The following is a 13,780-nucleotide window of genomic DNA, read 5'->3' as shown; positions in this document are numbered from 1 at the left end:
TTTGTGCTCTCGATATGTCTATAGAGATGAAAGGGGACTATTTCTGAGCGGCTCCTATGCCAGAAGCTAGAGCTGGCCTGGGAAAGCAGGAGTGTGTTTCCTAACTGCTGTCCTTGACCGAAGCTCTGGATGCTATGGCTCTCCAGATGGTCTTTTCAAAAAAGGCCATCTACCAATTCTGGTGTGCGGCACTGTGCTCACTTTGGCCAAAGGATCCCAACAGGAGAAAATACGTTATGAGGGAAAAATAACTGGAGAAGGGCCCTAACAAACAAGGTGAGAGTCTACATGCATGTGTAACCTATATTTGCTTGTTTACAAATTCAACTAAGATAAACTAAAAGTTAAGTCCTTAGCCATGGTACATGCTGTTAGTCTGAGCACTTAACTTGGGAGAAAGAGGCAGGGGGATATCTGCAAGTTTGAAGCCACTCCGGTCTACATAGCTGAGCACCAGGAGAGGCCACAACTACATAGAGAGAACCTGTCTTAACAAAAAGTTAAGTTCTGATCCATCATTTACTAGCAAGCTACTTAATTCCTTTAAGTCTCCAACTTCTCATTCATAAAATGGGACAAATTCTTTATTTCATGATGTTATACTAATTACCCTGTGTCAAGATCCATGCTAGTATACCCTATAAGATTCCTACTTACAGATTTTAAATAAAAAAAAACGTACAGAAAAAGATTTTCAGATTTTCAGAACTCTTTAGTCAAAAGTACATGCTCATATGCAGTATTTGGTAGCTGGTCTATCTTAAGACTTTAATTCATCTAGTGGAATAAACACTGTCCAATAAGTGCTTCTGTCTTGGTGCAAGACAAACAACAGAATGACGTATGGCTTAACTCTTGTGAATAACAGAATATTAGCAAGAATTCAAATTAGGTTTGATTAACCATTACAATTTTTAAATTCAAAACCTATAATTCTGACATTCTAATTAGCACAGAAGGGCAGACTAGGTTCTATTCTATGACAATGATATCAGTTATGAAAACAATGACAGTAAGTTTCTCGTAATTACAAAATATAAAAAAGTCATCCTTAGATCCATCTAACAAACTTCATACCATTAGACACCTTTTTAACTTCATTCTTTACTAGAGTATCTTTAGAGAATTGCAACTAGGAAAAAGAAAGAACTGGCTATGCCTCAGACCTGACTATTGGTACCAGGTCCCACATTTGCTCCCACTTCAGTCAGACAGAAGAATGTAAACCTCTCTGACAGAGTTGCAAGGTGCTTCCATCTTTGAAACTACTTGGAAAAATTAGTATGAGGGCTGGAGAGATGGCTAAATATCTAAAGGCTATTCTTCCAGAAGATGTAAGTTCAATTCCCAGCACCTACCAGGTGGTTCACAACCACCTGTAATTTCAGTCCCAGGGGATCAACACCTTCTTCTGGTCTCTGTGGGCACCAGGTACACAAGGACAAGCATACATATACACAGGCCAAACACACATAAAAATAAATTTAGAAAATTATTATGAAGTAGAGAACCACACTGTTTTTAAACATTTGCTTTACATATACTATTTAAAGAAAACAAAGAAAAGCTTATTCTGAGGGGAAGAAAGTAATCAACACAAAATGGAGAAAGTACCTGTTAGTAACAGCGTAAAGGGTTTAGTTTGAGACTAGTATGTTACCCTTTTGCTTCAGTGCTTTCTCAGAGAAGCTACAAACAGTCCTGTGTTAACAGGAAGCTGTTAATATAAAAGAGCTTAGCTCTAACTCCCTACAAATCCAGAGCTCCCCTATCCTGCCACAGGCATGCCTAAATGACTACATCTTTTTATTTGCTTTATTTTATTCTGCATTTGAAAGAGACTCACTGTGTAGCCCACTAGAACTCATGATGGTCCTGCTTCAGCCTCCTTTAGAACTCATGATGGTCCTGTTTCAGCCTCTTAAGTACTGAGATAACAGCCCCAAGGCATCAATCTCAGATAGACATATATATCTCTTATTTCACTAAAGCTGAGCAAAAATATAAGAAACAAACAAACTAAAAAACAAACAAACCATGCTTCATGTAACGTTTCTCAATGTTTAGCAAGAAAAAAAAATTTGCAATTTGAGTATCAAAGGAATCTGGCCAGTCTATTATTGAAAAGACAGCTTCCCAGTAATCATTTTTTTTTTTTAAACAAAATAAAGGTTGTTATTAAAAGCAATCTTTATCTACAATACAGGAGATGCTAGCTACTTGGAGGCATGTTACCTTTCAAACAAGGTCCACCAAAGCAACACACACATGTATAACTTCCTTCAGTTTTATGTAATTTCTTACCTATCACCTGCTCTGATTCCTGCTCTCAGGTCACTGCTAGTGGCTGGGATTAGACGTTTCCTATGGTTCCTCTAGTTTTAGAATGTAGCCTATTCTTAGAACCACAACACCATCTTTAATTACCCTCCTGTCTTGACTCAACACCTCTGTTCACACACTTTGCTGAAGCCCTTTCCTTCTCCCTTACTTAGCTACTTCTCTGTTAGAAATGAGACTATGAAACTATACCAGTTTCTTTTTAAATCACACTGACTTTGCATCTTCCCTTTCCACCCCCATTTCTTTGTTACTTCTGTACAATTCATTTGTTTCCTAAGCCTATATTTCATTTTCTTTTTCAAATCTGAAAATTACTTAGTCTTATTTTTAGGTGCTCTTCTATTTGAAGAAATCAGAAAAACAAATAAAAAGCAAGGAACCTAGCTCAAAGTTTAGCACAGTAATTCTCACAGCCTGAGGCTCTGTCAGCCCATATCAACTGAATTAAAACTCCAGAGGTGAGTGTGAAACTCTATCTTTTTTGTTTTCTTGTTTTTGGTCTTTGGTTTTTTGAGACAGGGTTTCTCTGTGTAGTTCTGGCTGCCCTGGAGTTCACTATGTAGACTGACTATGTGAACTAGCCTGGAACTCTTAAAGATCCTCCTGCCTCTGCTTCCCAAGTGCTGAGATTAAAGGTGCACTACTGCCTGGCCTAGAACTCTTTTATGCTTTAATAAATTCTGAGTGACTTTTATGAACAACAAAATTTAAACCCAGCTGATCCAGAAGAAAGTATCAGGCATGCTTTCAATAAATTAAGTGTTCTGGTTTCCCTTTCTATTGCTGTAATAGGTTTACATTTGCACATCGTAGTCCATCAGGGAAGCCAGGGCAGGAACTCAAGCAAGGACTTGAAGCCAAGATCATGGAGGACTGCTATTTGCTGGCTCCCTCACAGGTTCATGCTTAGATAGCCTTCTTACACAGGACCACCTGCCTAGGTGAGATTGTACCTGTACGTGGGTTGGGGCCTCTAGCATCAATTACCAATCAAGACAATCCCTCACATACAGGCTTACAGGCCAATTTGATCCTGATAATTCCCTAATGGATGAAGACTTTCCTCCCAGAAGACACCAGGCTATGTCAAGTTGACATTTAAAGCTAACAAAGACCTGAATCTCATCAATAGGAATAACTGACATTCTATTTGTCAACACAGAAGAATATCTAGAATATTTTGCATATTAAAAAAAAAAAAGCAACATAACCAAAGGGAGGTGGTGGCACATACCTTTAATCCCAGCACTTGGAAGGCAGAGGCAAGCAGATCTCTGTGAGTTCAAGGCCAGCTACAGAGCTAGTTCCAGGACAGGCTCCAAAACAATACAGAGAAACTCTGTCTCAAAAAAACAAACAAAAAAGAAAAGAAAAAAAAAAACAAAAAACTAGGCACAATATAATTTTTGCAAAAAAAAGTTACAATCCCAATGGATGTAATTAATTTGAGGGGAATTCACTCTAGCTTTCTTTTATGAATAGAAAACAGAGTTAATATTGATTGGTATCTTCCATCATCCTTTAGCAAAACACACAGTTAAAAAGTTAAAAGTGAACTCAGGGGCTGGAGAGATGGCTCAACTATTAAGAGCACTGGCTGCTCTTCCAAAAGAGTCTGTAACCCCATGTCCTCCATGAGTACAGCATACATGGAGTTCACAGACATACATGCTGACAGATCCCTACATATTATAGACAGACAGACAGACAGACAGTCAGTCTCTCTGTCTTGGGGAGTGAATTGAGTTAGCACTAGACTTCGCTGTCTGGACAATCAATCTTTGGGCTGCCTTAGGGATTCTAGAGGAAGTGAGGCTGAGTTAGTACTCAGTCCCTATGATTCAATCAGTGTCTTGATTAAAGCAACTCTGTCCCAAAATGACAGGTCATAAAACCTGAGCTTGTTTGCCCTTCTTATATAGGTCAACCTAAAAAGGAATGGTCTAGGATTGCAGGATAACAGGACAGACAGAAACTTAAGCTACTTTTGGAAGATTTCTTAGAACACTTTTTACGAAAAGTTTATATTAAAAGTGTCCAGTTTTTCTTTCTTCCTGATTTGGCAGTCACTCCACACTTTCATTCACCCCTTCTCAAGCCAGCTTCATGGACACTCAAAGCAAATTCATGCACTAGATTAAAAGGGGGCTTGAAGGTAAAAGGTTGGACAGTGTGTGCACCCACACCTAAGATCAAGTCAGATTCTTATAACCATCTTTTAGCTTACATTAGGACAGTGATTCTCAACCTTCCTAATGCTGTGACCATTTAATACAGCCCTCATGTCATGGTGATCCCCAACCATAAACTTATTTTCACTGCTCCTTCATAACTGTAATTTTGCTACTGTCATGAATCATAATATAAATATCTGATATGCAGAGTATCTGATATGTAACCTCTGTGAAAGAGTCACTTGACACTCCCCACCCTCCCCCAATCCCTCCCACCCTCCACCCAAAAGGGGTTGACCCACAAGTTAAGAAGTCCTGCATCAGGGAACGCTTTAGCTGGATTTTTTTCTTCTCTGGCAAGTTTCTAAAAGAAGCACTGTCTGTATTCATAAAGGATGCCAAAGCCTGCAACAGCAATCACTTTTCACTGCTTTGCTAATTATAAACATAAAGGTATGGCAGAGACAGAAAATAGTTGGTTTCCTGTCATCCACAAAACCAATGAAACTTGTCAAGGTGTTTAAGTGTTTTCAGTTACCTGTAGTACTTAATTGGTTCAGCTTTATGAATGGAAAAGTTAGAGCAGGAGCCCTCCTATTCTAGGTAGTAGAGTTGTTAAAGTTACACAACCGGGCCAGACAGTGGTGGCACATGCCTTTAACCCCAGCATTGGGAGGCAGAGGCAGGCAGATCTCTGTGAGTTTGAGGCCAGCCTGGTCTACAGAGTGCCAAAGCTGTACAGATAAAGCCTGTCTCAAAAAAAAAAAAACAAAAACAAAAACAAAAAAACAAACAAACAAACAAAAAACAAAAACAAAAAGTTACACCTTTTTTCTTTTTTCTATCTAGATGCTCACTACCACTAGAACCTAGCCTGTTCAAAAAGAGCGGGGATACTCCTAATGTCAGTATTTCCACTGACAAATGAATAAGAAATTACTAATGGCTGCAGTTACCTTTTAAAGAGCCCACTGCTGCCAATGCCTCTGCTTCACTGTGGTGCTTCAGCTTAAAATACATGATTACACAGCACAATGATGAATCCTGAAGCTTGATTTGCAGTGAGAATTAAAAGCAGTAAAGGCACTAGAGTCGCTTGACTCTCATCTCCACAATATACTACATGTGGATCAATAACTCTACTTCCTTATGCTTTACTGTCCCTAAAATAAATTAAATTGGGCTAGGGAACTATTTCACATGGGTTTATAATAATCAAAAATATGGAAAGAGAAGGAGAATGAGGTGCTGTGTTTAATATGGACAGAGTTTTAGTCTTCAACAATGAAAACATACCACGTTGGGCGCCATCTGTAGGGCCACCACTCTTGTGCTGCCACGGCTAGCTCAGTCGGTAGAGCATGAGACTCTTAATCTCAGGGTTATGGGTTCGTGACCCACGTTGGGCGCCATCTGTAAGGAGTATTGTTTTTCCGCCTGCTGCCTGATCTTGTCCTGCCGCTGCGCCAGCCCCAATTAACATACAGAGACTCTGTATTTGATATTATACTGTTGGCCAGTTACTACTTTCTTATCGGCTAGCTCTGTCTTAAGTATTAACCCATTTGTGTTAATCTATGTATTTCCACGTGGTCTTCTTACCCAGAGCCGGCTGCCGCGTACTGCTCTCTCCAGACTCTTCATCTTGCCCCTCCTTACTACTTCCTATTTCCTCCTTGTCTCCTATCCCTCTTATCTTCCTTTCCTATTGGCCAACAGTGCTTTATTCATTAACCAGTATGAGAAACATATATACAGAATGACATCTCCCATCATAAGTGGACAGTGATGATGCATAGCACTCTAAATGAACTCAATGCCACTACAACACACATTTTAAATGGTTAAAATCTTGTTATGTAGTTTATCACAACTATGTAAGATCCCTAGTGCAGGACCTGGCTCCCAGGTACTCCTATTTAATAAAGAGTTTGTTGGGAAAAAAAAAAAGAGAGAGAGAGAGACATAAAAATAGAAGCATGTTTTTTCCCCTCTTAACTGTGAGGGGCTCTGACTTTCCAGCAGAGTTATCTAGTCCCAATACTGGGCAGTACTACAGTAAGTGTCTCAGTTAGAAAGAGAAGGGAATCTGTTAGTCACAATCTCTCCTACGCATTCAGCTCCCAGCCCACCACCTCTACCCCATCCCTACTCTAGTTTGACATCTCCAAGAATATCACTCCTCCAGCTCCCCAAATCTTGCAAAGAAACTCAAATCATTTCCTCAACCAGATCTAGGTAATGAAGACAAAGGCATGCTCAGGGGCAGCTGCCTCCTGTAAGCAGAGATTGAAAAGGCATATTAGCACTATGTACCAACTGGCTAGGTATCCAGGGACCAGAATTATGCTGATCAGTATCTCAGATGCTTTTAGGTAGATCTAAGGGACACAAAGGACAGAAGTCTCAAAGGTCTGGTAAAGAAAGATTAAAAATGCATTTCTCTGCAATTCCAAAAATAATGATTAATGATTATGTGTTATAAGTCATAAAATACAGAAGGGGAAATAAATAACTTTTCTCAAGGCATATGAGAACACTATTTTTGATGGCAAGGCTTAATTGAATCTAAATAGAAAGTAAAGACAGATAAGCATTAACACCCAGTTAATTCTAAAACAATACTTACTTTAGGGTCTGAGCTCTTGAACTTTAACCTCTCCACCAACTCTATCATAGCTGCCTTCAGTCCACCGGAATCTTTGCTCTAGAAGAAAAAAGTCAAGAGTCACTAGGTAGCATATCATTCTTCTCTCAAACAAATTTCAGAGGGCAGAATGGACAGTGAAAACATAAAACAAATTTGTCATCTTATCAGACAAGGTGACTAAACAGCTAAGGAAATTGTGCTGCCCCTTCCTCTTCTCCATCCATGGACAATAAGTTAGTGTTAAAGCAATAGACTAGAATGAAAATTAAGGGCAATCGGGATTGGGTGTGGTAGCATTTCCCTTTAGTCACAGTACTCAGGAGGAAGAGACAGGAGGATCTCTGTGAGTTTGAAAACAGCCTAGTCTACATAGTGAGTTCCAAGCCAGCCAGACAAAAAAAAAAAAGAAAGAAAGAAAGAAAAAGAGGAAGGAAGAAGAGAGGTAGGGGGGAAGAGGGAAGGAAAACTTAATAAACATAATTTGCACAGGATGACTTCACTGCCTCATCTCAGACTCAACTGTGCCCTGCATTCACAACCCTGCAAGAGAATTCTATTTTATGGACTACTGATTTTTATTTTGAAGATTTATGTATCAGATACCCAAGTACACAGATATATATACAAAAATAAAACATCTCAGGTGTAAATTCAAATGGAATTACCATATGCTAGTTAAGAAAACAATTTTGAGTCAGACACATGGTTTTGAAGTTGTTTGGTACCAATTAGATGACAAATTATTGAATTTTTCAAAAGTCATTCTCTTGATTACAAAATGGTGATAATATAAAGAATAATATGAGGCTTAACTAAAATCTTTGCAGAAGTATTAGAGTGTACAGCACACAGGAAATGTTCAAAAATGACACTTACTTGTTATTACTTACAGTAGTACAATCCAACAAAACAAATATAATGAGAGCCCCCCACAAAGGCAAGCCTCTATATTATCTTAAGTTTTAGAGTAGCTATAATAGGAAAGTAAGACCATTTTTTAATACATTTTACTTAATTCAGTATGTCTAAAATATCAGCAACATATAATTTTAATATGAGGTTTTACCTATTAGCCTCTGACCTTTGTCTGCTCTGACCTATTTCTTCTCTTGGGAATCCTTTCTTTCCTAATAAGCTACCTCTTCTACACAAGCACACACTAGGGCCAGGGATGGGGGGGAAGGAGAAGAGGGAGAAGAGAGAGAGAGGGAGGGAGGGAGGGAGGGAGGGAGGGAGGGAGGGAGGGAGGGAGGGAGGGAGAGGAAGGGTGTCTTATGCTTCCCATCCACCCCCCAATTAGGTCTTTGAAACCTAATTCTTATTCACACAGCCCAAATCAACCTGAACTAGGCACATTTCATTATACATGTGGCTAGTGACCACTGTAGAAGTCAACACAGAATATAGACCCTTACTGACTGTTTTCAAGTTCCAACTCAATCACCAGCTGTGTGGCATTAGGCAAGTCAGTCTTACTTCTGCAAATCTATTTCCTTTTCTATAAAATGGAGCTAGCCTTAGCAGTACATAGTGCACACAGCTGAGAAAGTCAGTGTTCCTGTATACCAAGATAGTTAGAAGAAGACCTAGCACTTGATAAAAAGAATCAAACATACATTTAATTATTATTTTTGTCTGTTTCTTCATGATATTTTGAGTTCCTTAAAGGCAAGAACTATCTTTTAATGTATCTCCTACACCCTGCATTAAGAAGATAGTGCTTTTACCACAATAATGGCTCGGCAAGTAAAGGCACTGTAACTCCAATGGTTTTGAGTCGGATGACCTGAGATTCCTAGAACCCACACAAAGGTGGAAAGAGAGAATTAGTTCCACAAATTTGTTCTCTGACTTTCACACATGTATGCCTACAAATATTCTCTCTCTAAAAATTTTAAAACATATAAGGCAGTGTTAACAACAAAAGAATAAAATGTCCACTGAATGAGTAAGTGAACATAAAATTTTAAAAAAACATACTCTTGTTATAATTCATGCATGGAACAATATCTAAAGTCACAAAACTAATTTGTTTCCTTATCTCAGAAACTCTGTAAGATGGGGCAGGACTACTTATTTTACTACTAAGGAAACAAGCATGAAGACAATGATTATTATTTTATGGGAGAAGGTAAACAAATACTGCAAAAAACTACTTACTCAAAATAAGCCTCAAGAGAAATTACAGGACAGTCTCCAAATCTACAAAGCCTTTAATTCTTCCCAAACAGGAAATACTTTGTAAGACTCTTAGTTGGGTTTTCTATTGCTATGAAGAGATACCATGACTATGGCCAATTCTTATAAAGAAAAACATTTTACAAAGGTGACATATTTCAGTTTCAGAGGTTCACCATTATCATCATGGCATGGAGCATAGTCTCTGGTAGTGGTGTGCAGGCAAATGGGCAGATGTTCTGCTGATGAACTCTGCTCCTAGCCCCAGATGTAACTAAGAAACTCTGTCCCCAGAACATATTTTGTGAGAGATCAAGAAGACTAGGTGAGGACCCTGGCCAAATAAATACATCTTGATGAGATGACATAGGAAGTGAACTGAGACACTGAGTGGTATGTTAAGCATAGGAAACCTCAAAACAGACCCCCACAGTAACATACTTCCTCCAAGAAGAGGGCCATACACACTCCAACAAAGCCATGCCTCCTAATAGTGCCACTCTCTATGAATTTATGGAGGCCAGATACATCAAAGTACCACAGACTCCATCCCATAAATTAAAATAAAACAAAGTCTGTCTTCTCACACTAACCTTCCTCCCTTCCTAAGACTACAAGTAAAAGGTATTATATGACCACGTTCAGCATCTGCTTTAGATGTGCTTTCTGAACACAGCTCAGATAACATTTCCATTCTAGCTGTGGTTCTAAAGTTTAGCAATTTCTATTTTTTTTAAGCAATGGCTTATAATTCTCCCAGTTTCTCCAGTCCTTTAAGCCTTTAATCTCAGTGGGCTTGCACCTGACAGTTGGGAAAAGGCATCTAGAAGTCACATACCAGTGAGGGTGAACTTTAAGTACCTAAGAAAGGGTTAAGTTGCCAGACACAATCTTACTTTTTACAAGATGATCAGACAAAAAAGCCTGTCTGGTGATATCATTCCTCTAAATTATTCTCAGTGGCTGAGCAAGCAGGTCACTTGTCCCTGGAAAGCTCTCCCTTACCCCCAACAGCACGCATGCGCGCGCACGCACACACACACACACACACACACACACACACAATCCCTCAGCTGTCAGCACCCATTTTAAACTACTCAGTAAGAGCCCTGATGGATTATGAGTTTCCCCCTGGCTATAGAAAACAGAAGGAATGCACTAAACTATGTCTTAAAAGCCTTCAGAAAACTAAGAATGAAGAAGGAATCCCTATGCAGCAGATGCTTTGCAGGCAGCTGTGCCTTGCTAGTATAAAGAGATGAGGAAACACTTTGCCTTTTCCTAAAAATGTGTTATGCCAGCAGAATCCTTCCTCCTGTTCACAAAGCATCAAAAGCACCACCTACCCAGTGGAGACACAGAGCTGCACCCAAGAGTCTCCCTTCAGGAAATCATACAGTCTACTTCTCCAGCCAATTCAGAGTTATCTTCAAATATTAACTGGACTTCTTATTGAACCTGATCTGTTCATCCTCAAAATGAGTATGATTAAAAGCTTCCCTAATACCACTACCACCATTACCAACAAAAATGAAAGAAGAGAAGTTTCTTTAGGGCAGATCTGTCTCTGAGAAGGTTTTGAATTGGTACATAAGTACAAAAGGAAGATCCTGGTACAAGTTCACCCCTACCCACAAGCTCTGCAATCTCCACACCCTAGTCCTCCCCTACACTCTAAGGAGCCTTATGCATAGGTGTTCAATTGAGTATGCAAGCTCTGCAAACACCTTCTCAAACAGTCTCTATGGTCACACCTTTGACCTAGGAATAAATACATAACATGGTAGAATTCAATGGCCTGATGCATCTTCATACAGACAGGTTCTATAGGCCCTGGTAGCAGCTCAAGACATTCTGTCAGAGTTCTTGGAAAGCAGTGTGGAAGGGGACAGGTATGGTGAAAAGAAGGAACTGTGAGGATAGGAGGTTGTTTGTGTCTAAGGGTGGTATCTGAGTATAAGTGTGTAGCGTTATATCACATTTCTGTTCATTGTTGAAGGCAGTACAGACAATCAGAACTGATTTTTACACATACACATGTGCATACACTGCTATAGGTCCCCCAATGTTTCCTCTGAATCCTTTGTTCTGAGAACTGGATGGAAACACAAAAGCAGGTAATTCTAACCTTACAAGTATCTAGTCCCAAAAATTAACAGATTCTACTATGTCATTCTGGAGCAAGTAACACGGTTGGGGAAGAAGAGGGCTTTTCCTTACATGTTTCCTCCATCCCATAATGCACTTCAGGACACAGGTCAGCATGAGCATACCTTGCTTTATGCATGTCTTTCCTCCACCAGGAGAATACAAAATAAACAAGTGCTGTTCTGTGACACCTATAGCTCAATATCTGATCAAAACTGTTACAAAAGTCATTTCCTAGAGTTAAGTCATAGTAAAACTAAAGAACAAAATGCCTTCCATCTCTCAGGCAAAGCTCCAAAGCACTGTCATACGCTCTGGTATTCCTCAATACCCTTAAAAGTGTTGTATCCTCATGCTGCAGGTAAGAAAAATAGCTGGTGGAAATCGAATGAGGAACCCAAAGGGCTTAAATAGCCCTTTAACTAACATTTCACAGTGAAACAATAACCAGAGATTATGTATTCACACTTTACAGTGGATAAAAATGGTCTTGTGGAAATTAAAGCATGCCTCCCAAATCACAAAACTAATCAATGGCAAAACCAGGAACAGAAAAATGGAAATGAAAAAGATTTATAACATGTACAGCAGAAGAGACTAATTTCAACAATATATGAAAAATGTTTAAAAAATTCCTATCAGTAAGCCCAAAAGAAATGTGAACAAAGGATATGAACAGAAAAGGTGAAACATGACAAATACATCAGAAGACACAAAAGATGCTCAAAGTTATTCATAACTAAGATATTATTCCTTACTCATCAGGCTGAAAAGGATGTGTTAATCTGAAGTGGCCAGTACTAAGGGGCTTTGGGAAAATTCCTTGTGTCATTTGATTTGGAAGCATGGGAGTGGAAATGCTACTCTGAAACCACATGTATACTCCTATCTTCCTCTTGAGGAAGGACATATGTCACAGGGGCATGCACAAAAATATTTGTGATATTTTCAATAGTTAAGAACTACATACCCTACATGTCCAACATTGGATGAATAAGCAAACTATGAAATTAAAGAATTATGGAATATGACATAATAAGGAAAATAAAACAGATCTGTATTTATCTTGATTATGATAGATAAACTGGAATTTCTTTTAAACTTGCAAAATAATTCATGCAGTATATATTTTCTATGGACAATAAATGTATACAAAAGAGAAGAAAAGCAATTATATCTAGGTCTGGTATTGAGCATGGTAGTAAGAACATATACTCGCAGAATATTTAAGATTTAATTTTAAAAAACAACAGCAATAAGACAGAGGGAAAGGGAAGGACAGATGTAAGAAAGGAAATCCCAGGGCTCCTACTTCAAATGCTTTTCCCATTAGTTTGCCTAAACTTAAATACTAGGATCTATTCTTTATGTAGTAAATACATGAACCAGCAGGAATGAGAGAATCTTTACCCAGTGTTCCTGTATAGATTTGAAGTGGCCTAAAATTCTCAAAACCAGGGCATTTCTAAAAGTGAGAGTAGCTTCTCTTAGATAGATAGATAAATAAATAAATAAATAAATAAATAAATAAATAAATAAAGTTTAACTCTCCTAGTAGAACATGCATTGTACAAAGAAAGGAGACCAAGCTTAGGAAAGTAATTTAGTATCAGGGTTTCTATGTTTCTGTCTTTAAATAATGAAGGTGACCAGATCAGATGCTACAAATGTGCAGCTTTAGTCTATAGAGCTGTTTCCTTTTGCTTTTGGCATTGTCCTATATATCACAGTGACATTTAAAATTAGCTACAAATCAGGAAAGAACTACCAGATAAGATGGTGGTCAAGAAGCTATCCCCCTATGATCCTATGAAAGACCAGAATTAGTATAAGAAAAAAAACAAAATACAAAAACAAACCAAAAACCCCACTCCATTTCAGAGAGGAAAAGCCTCAAAAATTCAAACTTGGTGATAGAGCAGCTGGAAAGAGCTGAAAAAGTAAGTGGAGCCAAACACAACCCCAGCCTCAAAATAAAGATCCTTGTGGGAGGAGGGGAAGCAGAAGACTCATTGAAGAGATAAGCCAGCAAGGCTGATAAAATGACACCAGCAGCCCTAAGCCATGGGACAAGCCCACAGCTCTCAGAGTTGCAAGCTCTGGTGAGACAGTGATTTCTCTGGTGGCCAGCCAGCAACAGAGAGCAATCCCATGTAAGTTACACGGGGAGAATATTGCCTAGGTACCATCTAAAGGGGAAAAATACTGTTTTAAACTGAGCTATCCTGGAGGCCTGAGAAAAGGAAACAGATACAAGTCTGGGAGCCTGAACTCCACTGCCAAAGCC

The 13,780-nt window shown here is 38.9% G+C and overlaps 1 protein-coding gene across 2 annotated transcripts in view; it reads right to left on the bottom strand.

Annotated features, from left to right (window-relative positions):
- Nucleotides 1–13,780, bottom strand: part of Trim44 (tripartite motif containing 44) — a 98,909-nt gene that overhangs the window by 73,447 nt on the left and 11,682 nt on the right. For both annotated transcript variants that reach the window (XM_051184088.1, XM_051184089.1), the window contains exon 2: nucleotides 7,147–7,224. In XM_051184088.1, the coding sequence (XP_051040045.1) occupies nucleotides 7,147–7,224 (78 nt within the window). The remainder of the gene's footprint in view (nucleotides 1–7,146; nucleotides 7,225–13,780) is intronic.

The sequence above is a fragment of the Phodopus roborovskii genome, unplaced genomic scaffold (assembly GCF_943737965.1).
Source record: "Phodopus roborovskii unplaced genomic scaffold, PHOROB, whole genome shotgun sequence".
Taxonomy (NCBI): domain Eukaryota; kingdom Metazoa; phylum Chordata; class Mammalia; order Rodentia; family Cricetidae; genus Phodopus; species Phodopus roborovskii.
Note: the sequence above shows the minus strand (reverse complement) of the source record. Positions and strands in the feature narration are given on the sequence as shown.